The sequence below is a fragment of the Tetrao urogallus genome (assembly GCF_951394365.1).
Source record: "Tetrao urogallus genome assembly, chromosome: 4".
Taxonomy (NCBI): Eukaryota; Metazoa; Chordata; class Aves; order Galliformes; family Phasianidae; genus Tetrao; species Tetrao urogallus.
The window spans coordinates 15,028,149-15,039,190 of NC_136817.1; the positions used below are offsets into that span (position 1 = coordinate 15,028,149).

At 45.8% G+C, this 11,042-nt stretch overlaps 1 protein-coding gene across 1 annotated transcript; it reads left to right on the top strand.

Annotated features, from left to right (window-relative positions):
• Window positions 1–172: 172 nt before the first annotated feature.
• Window positions 173–9,686, top strand: HGSNAT (heparan-alpha-glucosaminide N-acetyltransferase; the record flags this gene model as incomplete). The annotated part of the gene is made up of 17 exons (XM_079534484.1): window positions 173–373; window positions 450–577; window positions 868–989; window positions 1,883–1,952; window positions 2,582–2,651; window positions 3,751–3,857; window positions 4,314–4,390; window positions 4,971–5,001; window positions 5,194–5,354; window positions 5,638–5,753; window positions 6,433–6,554; window positions 7,021–7,147; window positions 7,303–7,389; window positions 7,984–8,061; window positions 8,192–8,262; window positions 8,383–8,495; window positions 9,505–9,686. The coding sequence occupies 17 exons, from the start codon at window positions 173–175 to the stop codon at window positions 9,684–9,686; spliced, it is 1,863 nt and encodes a 620-aa protein (XP_079390610.1).
• Window positions 9,687–11,042: the final 1,356 nt, after the last annotated feature.

An 11,042-nucleotide genomic window follows, 5' to 3' on the forward strand; every position in this document is an offset into this window, starting at 1 on the left:
CATGGCAGCCCGCACGACTGCCTCCCCGTGCCGCCCAGCCGCGCGGTACGTAGCAGCGGCAGGCCACGCTCCGAGCGCGGCCCGGCCCGACGCCCCCGGCCGCCACGACTATGCCGCGGCGCAGGGCCCGCTTTCGGAGCGGCGCCGCCCCGGGGCGGAGCGCGGCGGAACGATGGCGGTCGCGCTGGCGGCGGCCGTGGCGGCGGCGTTGGGCGCGCTGCTGCTAGCGCCGGGCCGCACGCAGTCGCGCGGAGAGGTCCCCGTTGCCGGGCCGCCGCCGCCGCTCAAGATGGACCAGGCTCTCCTGCTGGTCCGCAACGAGCTGCCCGCGCAGGGCCTCCGCTTGGCCGTCCGCTCCGCAGCCTGCCACCGGGTGAGCGCGCCGAGCCGCGCGGCGACTAGCCCGCGGCCTGCGGCCCGGTTCGCCTCACTCTCCGCTTCCTCCGCAGTGCTCCTACCAGCTTCTGGCCGTCGTCCCGCCGAGCGACGGGGGCCCGGGCGCGGCGGCCGTGGTGGACACCCAGCATCCGCTCAGCCTGCTGCTCAACGGCTCCCGGGCCGGCAGCGAGCTCTGCAAGTAGGTGCCACCGCCCTGCCTCTCCCTCTGTGCTGCTGGGTTATTGTTTCCCCCGCACTGCGACTGAGATTTATCGCAGCCCTTCACCTCTTTCCTGACCGTTGAGACGCTGGGTGGGTCTGGGCGTGGGGCTGGCTCCTGCCGGGGCCTGGTTTCACTAGCACAGGGGCAGCGGTGCGAGGAGATGGGTGATGTGAGCTCAGGAAGGGTGATGCTCGCTCTTCAGCTTTCCGAGTGATGCCCTGTTATCTACATGGAGCAGCAAGTTCTGTCTCTCTTTTCCTTTGCAGAATTCAGTATCACTTTGGAGAGTTTGGCAATTACTCCCTTATAGTAAAGACCCTAAGCACAAGTGCCAAAACCATTTCTTGTGACATAGTCATCAATGAAGGCCCCATCAACAGCTACCTCCGTATGTAATGCTCAGCTTTCCTCTTTCATTCCGCAACATGCATGTTTCTCAATAAAGCCAGCTACCTAAAATGCCTCTGTAGCTACCTGTGTTGTGTTGAAATGTGCAATGGACCTGCACGTCTTCTCTCTCAGTGTTTTGCCTGCTTATGTTTTACATCTCTGCTAGGGTAGAGGCCCTGGCTAGGGTAAGGTCTCTTCACATTTTTGGAGCAGAAATTAGCCTCACAAAAATCAGTGGGCATTTTATCCACAGGGAAATTTTATCATCGTTAGTTCCTCTTTCCCTCCGTGTTTCTGAAAATACACAGGACCCTTGTTCTTCTCTCTGTCCTGCTTCTCTCACAAAACAGGAAACAAACCATAGTGTTTGGATTTCTGTTTTGTTGTGCTTTTAATTTTAAACCTGCTGTCTTCCTTGTTTGTTCATCTCCCTTCCTGGGCCTTCTTTAAGCTCTCATCTCTTCCACTCCTCTCCTTTGTATTAAGTTTTTCTTCAGTACTTCCAGTTCTCCAGCTATAAAGAAAAATCCTTCACACTTTCAAATGTTATTGCGATCTCCCTGTCCTCTTCTCATTGAGGCTATCTCCGAATCTCTAGTTTTTTCATCAGAACATATGGCACATCAACTCTTTCTTCACTATTGCCTTAGTGCACATTTATTTTGCCCTTTTTATGCCAAGATGTACAGTTGCTGATTGCTAGCTTGCTTTGGTTTTGTTTTTTTTCTCTTTTGGGACTTGAGCTGGGGATACAAATTCTGTGGAGAGAGTGGTGTGATGGATGGTGGGTTGAGTTTGTTCTTGTGTTTGTATCACAGCAGACCAAACCCCTGCCAATGAACGGTTTTGTTGTGTAAGATGCAGAGTTGTTTTCTTCTCTTTTCCATGTAGCTATCCTCTTTGCTTTCCTGGTTTATTCGGGGATTCTTGCTATCCTGATCATCTGTCGCCTTGTTATGAAGTAAGTGAACAGTGTGGTAACATCTCCTCATACACGAGATAGGGTCACCCATTTAAAAGTAGTGTGGTAGTGTTTTGGAGGTAAGACCCTTGTGCTTGCAGGTAAGACCCTGCTGCCAGGCTGCCATGTACAGGTCAAGCTGTGGTAGCTGTCCATGCATTGACAAATGCGGAGTGATGCGCCTTCTCCTGAGGGTTATCTTATAGCTTGCTAGCTGGTGTGCAGAGCAGTTTCTGGAGAGCAGCTGACATCAGCCGTAAGCTGGTGCATGCTCTGCTTTGCCCTCCTGTGACTTGTTCCTGGGAACAAGTCAGCAGTACAAGTCAGTGGGACCTAAGCATCTTTAACATCTGTGGTCTTATCTCATGTGTACTGAGCCTTATCAGTGGACAGCCTAAGAGTAGAGGTCCCAAACTTGAGCTTGTGGCAATGTCATTAGATAAATGGATGTAACTCGGGTCACAGGTACTGGTTGTATATCAGTATTACATACATCAACTGGAGAAACGTGGATAGGGGCCATCCCAGGTTCTGATTCATGCTACTGAATAGTTGACGTTAAGACGGAATTGGCTATGAAGCAGCCAATTTTTGTTTGTTTTGTCTTTTAAACTGTTACTAATTTTCAGAATTGGTCCAGTCAGAAACTGGGTTTACAAGAAACTGAACCCTAGGGAAACTGATCGTCTGATTAATTCTGTGAGTGACCGAAGTACCTTTCATTTGCATTTGGTGGTGGTGGTTTAACCTCAGAAGAATGCATGCTGTCTGGGCATCTGGGGGATTATTTATTATTTGCCATCTTCTTGTGCCTGTTGCCTTTGCCAAATCTTGTATTGGTGTCAGACAGGAAGTTCTATGTCGATGGAGAGTGCTGGGCTGGGTTTTCAGGTGGGAGTTATGGATTCCACGCAGAGCTCTCGCAAGCTGGGAATATCCTAACTTTCTGCCTCCTTAGTTCCCTTGAAGGACATGCATCTGTGAAAACTGTCCCCATCTGACACAAGCAGTATAAGGGTGGTGTTGAAGTGCCAGCTTGTGCGTTTGCTAGCAGCACAATAGGAATTTTCATGGGAGCTGAGCTTAAATCAAGATTCCTTTGACAGCCCTAGAGTTGGCATTTCTGTGGGCCATGTTTTATACTAAAATATAGATGGAATGTCACAGTCTGGGCTTCATACTAGGAGGTCTGAACCTGCATGGAGTCAGGAGAACTGGGAGCATAGCTCTGGGGCAATTCTTGAAGTTGCTTATCTCCAGTTATCCATGTTAAAGCAAAGTTGCTGCCTTGCACTGTTACTAGAGCTGACCAGAGTGGTTTAGGGAACCCGTCTGGAAAGAAGCCAGTCCTGCTTTTAAAAATATTCATTTTCCGCTGGTTTATTTCCCTGAATGGTCTCTCTGTGTGTCATACAAGTGCTGATGGGATGGGATGGGACTGATCCTGTTGATGAGAGTCAGCAGCTGGATCTGCTCAGCTCAGTTGTAGAGCTGCCCTCACAGGGATGGCAAGTCTGTGGCTGATTTGGACTGAACCCAGCTCCCACAAATCTCAAACATAAGATTTTCTCATTGGTTATTGTTTCCACCCTGATCAAAGGTGGAGTACAGAGCATCTGCATTTTCCTGTCAAATACTATTGCCGCACTACAGAGCCACTAGGGGGTTAGAAATAGCAAGTGGGGAGGCAAAAAGAAAAGGAAGATGGGGAGAACCAGGACAAACACGGTGTGCAAACCCATGCGGTTCCATAGCCAGCCACTGACTTGCTTTTCTTTTGTCCGATTTGTTCCTTCAGGAGCTGGGGTCCCCAAGCACCACAGACTCCATTGGCAGTGATCCTTCCCCACGTCTGTGGTGTGCAACCTCTCGGCAACGACTGCGTTCTCTGGACACGTTCCGAGGGTGAGCATAAGACCTTGCCCAAAAGCAGCTCTCCCAAGGGGTGGGAGATTTGTCCAAAGACAGATTGACAGTATATGGAAATACATAGCAGTGGAACTGCAAAAGCATTTCCCTTGAACGATAATCAAAATTTTAATTATTTCTGTTGAAGCATTGTTATAGATCTAATTTGAGGAAATGTTAAGGTTGTGGTTCATGGTGGAAAAGAGCAACCTACATTCAGCATGAAAATGCAATGTGAAGGTGCTTACTTCAGTTCAGTTTACTACCACGATCTTTGAAATACTGCTTCTTGTTCAGCAATACTGGAAGCTTCGTATGTAGTCTTTCTTTGAAAATCAACTACGTTACATCTCACAGTTGGAAATGTTTTAATGGAATAAATGTTAACTGTGTTTGTACATATGTATTTCACTGACATGTGGTACTTTCTGTGTTTTCGTTGTTTCTTTTTAGCCTCTCTCTTATAATTATGGTGTTTGTTAACTATGGAGGAGGAAAATACTGGTTCTTCAAACATGAGAGTTGGAATGGTAAAGTACAGTTGAGACACAGCTAATCTGCATTTTAAGTTCAATATCTAGATTTGGTTACCTCCTGCATTGTTCAGTTGAAGACTGGGATGCTCTGCTGGTTTGCATCAGTACAGTGTCTAGCCTGTTAGGCTAATGGGAGAAGCAATGCGTACGCAATGATTTCAAATCACAATCTGTTTGTAAACTTGTTAGTTTTGACATAGTATAATATTTTCAGCTTTTAAGAACCATGGTCATTAAATAGTACTATAGTCAAGGCTGCCGTGCTTGATGCTGTGCAACCAGCAAGCTGATGGGGGAGGGGTTCTGCAGTGTGTTGCCCCGGTGGAGAATAGCAAGGATTCCTGTCCTGAAATCTTTCCTAAGACACAGTTATGAACCTGTTTTTCAGGAATGGTTAAAGCAGTGAAACAAGGTGATTGGATCTTTCTATGTTTTGCTTATAAATTTTTTTAGATTTTGGGGCATAAAATGACTGCAAACAGCCTGCAGTTCCTCTGGAAACTCATCAATAATGTTGTTAAAGTTTAGGAAAGTTTTGAGGAAAGTAATGTGTTTCTTCTTATTTCTTTTGTAGGATTAACAGTGGCAGACCTGGTTTTTCCATGGTAGGTCTTCCTGAAGAATAGTGTGTCAAGTGATGTTAAGGGTTGCCAGGGGAACATTGCATACTCCCTGCCTTTGAATTTGTGTTAAACAGCTGTTAGGAACCTGCCCCTCTTGATGACAGCAAGGTCCCTATGAACCTGTAGAGCAGCTGAATGCTCTTAGCTGTTTTGTATCCTCTCTCTGTTCTGTAGGTTTGTGTTCATCATGGGCACATCAATATCACTGTCGCTGAGCTCCATGCTGAGGTGGGGAAGTTCTAAGCAGAAGGTGCTTGGGAAAATCCTCTGGAGGAGTTTTCTGCTAATCCTGCTGGGAGTCATAGTTGTGAATCCTAATTACTGCCTTGGAGCATGTGAGCGAAACCCTATTTCCGTTGTTCTGCCTCTTTGGCTGGGCTGTCTCCTATAGGAGACTGACACAGTTCTTTCTATTTAACCCCTGTGCTGGGCACCGTTTATCATCTTAGTGTTGAACTTGCCTGGGGTTACGATTTACAGACTGTCAAGTGGCAGAATGGAGGTGCCCCACACACCTGCAGGTGCAGTGGCTCTCAGCTCTGCCTGGGGAAGAGTGGCTTCGTATTCATGAAGGAGCCCATGTCTTTTTCTCTTTCACACTGCATGTATTTTATCCAGTGTCCTGGGAAAATCTGCGCATCCCCGGAGTACTCCAGAGACTGGGACTGACATATCTAGTGGTTGCTGCTCTTGAACTCCTGTTTACAAGAGCTGGTGCTGACAGTGGGACTTTGGTAAGTTACAAGGGAAGGTAACACATGATACTGGAGTAGGACTTGAGAGTTTTTGCTCTTGTTTGAGTATAAAGAACATGTAGCATCTTATTTGGTGTGCCACACAGTGTGACCTGGTGAAAACGTCAGGGAACACACACCTTTCATTGTCCCCCTCCGCATGTTATCATGTCTATCTTTGCTTTATTTGAGGATTTCACTGATCCATCTTGATGGTGTTTAGAAGCAGACATTCCCAGGCATTTCTGATGACTTTCCACCGCCAAGGGACTGCAGGGAAGGGCATCTCTATGCTGAATCTTGCGGCCTCTGTTTTGTCCAGTTAATTTTGGCAGTGGTTTTTCACAGCAGGGGAAAGTAATACTGCTTTTTGGCTTTTCTGGAATCTGTTTTCCCAAAAGCCTTTGTTCTACTCAAGACTCAAAATTCCTTGTGACATTTTCCAAGCTGAAAAACATTGTGGGTTTTTGTTTTGATTTGTTTCCTATCCCCCTCCTCAAAGAATTAAGTGTCTGGAAGTCATCTATGAAGATTAAAGGTCCATTGGCAGAGCCCAGTTTTCAACAAAAACAGCCCTCTCTTGTATCTGGGGATCTGCCTGTCAAGAAGTACAGGATGTCCCCAGGGGCATGTTTTTCACTTGCAAGTTAATATTTCCTTTTCCTTCCATCTCATGCAGGAGATGTCATGTCCTGCTCTGCAGGATGTTCTCCCCTTCTGGCCACAGTGGATCTTCATTCTGACATTAGAAGTGATTTGGCTGTGCCTGACATTTTTGTTACCAGTGCCAGGTTGTCCCAGGTAAGACTGCACTCAGACTACTTTCTGTGGGGCATCATACTAAGTATTTTCTGTGTGGCAGGAGAAAAAACAGTTACAGGGATAGGACAAAGATGAAAGCTCTAAGGGCAGCAGGCCAAAGGGAATAATTTATCATATAAAAGAAGCTTTTACTTTGGTATTAAAATAACTGGTGTGAAAAGGTGACATCATTGCTTCTGTCAGTAGAAGAGGCTTACAGTCTTTCTCAGGCCTTTGTACAGCAATATACAATCATCACAACATCATCCCGAGTCCTGGGTCAGCGCCTGTAGAGGAGGTAGAGCAGCCAGCTAGACAGCCAGGGCTGAACTGAAGCTTTGCTTTAGGTTCCTGCCCATACCCTTGAGACCAGCTGTCACACAGGACCTGCATTTCACTGTGTGCCTGCCTCTGGCCAGAGAGGATAGCTAGCATCAGTGCTCTAACTTGTTTGTTTCTGTCCTAGGGGCTATCTTGGTCCTGGGGGCATTGGAGATTTTGGAAACTATCCTAACTGCACTGGAGGAGCAGCTGGTTACATTGATCGTTTGGTTCTTGGAGAAAAGCATATATATCAGCATCCCTCTTGCAATGTAAGTAGGTTTTGGTCTGCAGTATGAAGCTGCAGGCTACCACCAAGTGCAGCTGTGAGGAGGTGCTTGGGAAAGATGTGTGTGCTGAAGAGGAGGCTGGAAAAGAAAGGATACTGGTTGCTTGGTTACCTTGTAATAACTGCTCTCTGTTTAAGGTGCTTTACCAAACAACAGTGCCATATGATCCTGAAGGGATCCTGGGAACCATAAATACCATTTTAATGGCATTTCTGGGACTGCAGGTACCTCTTTTTTTTTCTGTGTGTTGCATGGGAAAATTTGAGAGCATCTTGGAAGTGGGGAGGCAACTTGTTTTACTTGTGATTGAGACTGGCTCTAACAAAATCTTTTCTAGAGCAATGCTTTCAGGCCACGTAGCCTAAGGTGGGTGTCAAAGAAGTGGAATCTAACCTTGAAAAGGGACATGAGCTCTGAGCAGGCTGAGATGGATACAGTGCCAAGAAACTGTTTGGCCTGGTCAGGGAGTCAGCATCAGTTTGTTCCTTTGTGCAGTCCCTTGCTGAGGGTTGGGAGGTGGAGTTTGAGTCATAGTGTTGTCCTAACAAACTTGCTCATCCCATTCTTCAGTATTAACGGAGTAGAAAAGGGATATGAGGGGTACCTCTGCTGCTGAGTAATTTGCATTTGGGTATTTCTCCCATCTGTGTATGTTCTTTGCAAAGTTTCAGTTTCTCAGCCTTTCAGACACTTAGCTGATATAAACCCTTTTGTGTCCTTTGCCTTAGCACAGGGAGCCTGTAGCCAATGCAATTACATTTTGAGAGCCGGATATATTTGCAGGCCTTAATTCGCTTTTTGTATTCTGCTTGTACTAGGCGGGAAAAATTATCTTGTCATACAAAGACCAGCACAAACAGATTATGAGTCGGTTCTTAGTCTGGAGCTTAGTAATGGTAAGCTATTTCACCCAGTGTGGTCTAAGTATTACTGGGTAGCTTCTTAATCGACTTGTCTTCTTGTTCAACACAAACTGTCTGAAATGTTGCAGTGGTTATATAAACTTTAGTGACTTTTTTATTGCAGGGAATTATTTCTGCTGTCTTGACAAAATGTTCTAAAGAAGAAGGGTTTATTCCCATAAACAAGAATTTATGGTAAGCTGAGAGCTTTTAGTATGAGTTTCTTAAAGTATTATTTTACCAGTTTTCCCTTTCTTGTATTGTGATCTGTATGCATCACTTACCTCTCTAACCTCCTATTGAAAATGTGCATAGGTCAACATCATATGTGACAACCATGAGCTGCTTTGCCTTCATCCTCTTATTGCTGATGTATTACCTTGTGGATGTGAAGAGACTGTGGTCAGGTACTCCATTTTTCTACCCAGGTCAGTGAAAGCACAGCAGGAAACACATTCCTTCCAGTTCTTTCTGAATTGTTCTGTTTCTGTACCTCCTTTGCCTTCAAAGGAGCTGAGATTTTGAATGAGGTACCTTGAAGGAGGTCAAAATGGTTAGCTTGAGCTGAATTTTTGCACAGAACTTAGAGACTAGACTAGAAATGTAAGGGAGATGGACTGCCAGTATTTAAACAAGGACTGGAAGCTGCTGTTGCCACATGATTGTTTTAAGTTTCATCTTGAGTTCAGAGAGCAGCTGCCTAGCACCAAGCAAAATACCACAGCTGGCTCGCAGTTGGTTTGGAGAGGACTGCAGAGACTTTGCTAACTTAGTGGGAAACTCAAAGGCCTGTCAGCAGAGTACTACCACTTCTGAAGATGTGGAAAACAAAATCCCCTGGGCAGCCACATAGGTTCTCTCTGTTTTTTTAGATAAGCCTGTCTCCCAAAGCATCCCATTGTGGTTTTAACCACACTGGGCTCGTGACAAACATTTGAGGACAGAGACAGAGTGCAAACCCACAGCATGGGGAACATTTATTCAGCTTTGGTATCTGGACAGGAAGATGGGTAGAGTAACAGCATGGTATCGTATCTCCTACCAGAAATCCCGAAGCTTTGAAGGGCAGTCAGCATTTGTTTGGAAAGGCAGTAGATCTGAACAAACAGGTTGGCCCCCAGCCACTCTAAAGACAATAACTGTGATTATTCTTGCCAGTAAAATTGCGGGAAGATCGACCTGGTTGTATTTTCAATTTAGCATATAGGATATCTATGTTTGTTTTCAATAAACATTTTCAGTGCTGAAGTCCCTCAGACGATGTGTGAAAGCAAACACGTGCATAGCATCCTTGAGGCAAGGAACATTAGCTGCTGGGATTGGCTGTTATTGTTTCACTGCCATTCCTTTTCATAAGCCTGGCATGCCTATGCCTGCTTCTTCTGCAGCAAGCCCCTGCTTGCTCTTTTGGGTGCTAAGACCTGTGCTTACTTTCAGGAATGAACTCAATCCTGGTCTACATTGGACACGAAGTGTTTGAAAACTATTTCCCTTTCAAGTGGAAGATGCAAGATAGTCAATCCCATGCAGAGCATCTGACTCAAAACCTCACTGCAACAACTCTTTGGGTCATAATATCATATATACTTTACAGGAAAAAGATATTCTGGAAAATCTGATGGAGGTGGTCAAGTAGGCCTATGTGCTGCTGGGGCAAAGACCTAAGATGGATTAGCCTGAAATGTTGCCAATTCTGCTGGGTTGCATTAATAAAAAGGGATCCTAGTTCAAGTTTACATTTCCATGGATGTTGCAATCAAGATTTTATGTGACTTAAGGACCATATTTTTGTATTTAGCTAAAACTTATTAATCTGTTGCAGTTGCTCTATTTCTACTTACTGCACTTTTAAAATATTTTACTGATCTCCTACTTTTGTACAGAGAAAATGACTATATTGCATCTCTTGGGTATTTAAAGACAGCCAGATGTTGCTCATGAAAGGAACTGTAAGGGAGCTTGGTGGTGATTGCAAGGGATTATCAGAAGGGACTGTGGTCACTGTCACTGCATGTGACAAGGCACCCAAATCATAAGCTGAGGCTTGTAAAAGCTCTTGGCACCTGCTATATCTCAGCACCAGCTATGGGCACACATTTGGTCCAGCCATGTCATATCCCTCTTGTGGAGGGAGGGAGAAACAACTGGATTTGCAGATGCCCCCTGTATACTTAAGTGAAATGACATCCAATATCTGTGCATAAGAGAAAAAAGGATCAACTTTAATAGGTGAATTCTACAAAACAGTTATCGCCTACATATCAGCTCCCTCACAGTTATACCTACTTGAGCTGTGTGGTTTTTGAGGAAGTTCAAGTAAGCCTTGTGTTACTTCAAGAGGAAAAGGAAGAAAGAAGAAATGAGAGAGATCATTAGTCCTGGATTCAAGGCCATGCCTGCTGACAGGGGTACTCCACATGTTGAAAAAGGGAAAGAGCAGCACTGAGAAGGGCCAGGCCACCCCCCCAGCCCCTATCTGGCATTGTAGTTGGCTTCTGTTCCAACTGAGACATCAGCTTCCAGGCAGTACTGGGCCTGTCCCTTAGAACCATTTTCTCTTTGACAAGGTAGCACTGGCTGTGTCCTCAGCTCTGCACTGGGGTGAGTAGTGCAGCAACTGCAGAGGAAAGCTCAGGACTGCCTGTGGGCCTTAGGCTCGTCTGTTTGCCTTTTGCTGTTATCTGGGCTGGGATCAATCCCCCAGCATCCTGCAAAAGCCTACTGTTGAAGACCTCTTCTAATGGGTTATTAATTGGCTTGCAACTGCTACAGGTTTAGCAGTTCACTTACATACGTTCTGGGCTTTGTATTACAAACCTCCAGCATAGAGGAAGTCTGAATTTCACATGCTACACTTGGAGTGGAGAAGGGCCAAGCACTTTGATATAGAAGCCCACTCAGAGCAATCTTCTTTGTAACTGGACTGGGATGAGAACTCTGAAAATAAAAACCAGCAATACAGGTGGGATTCAGCC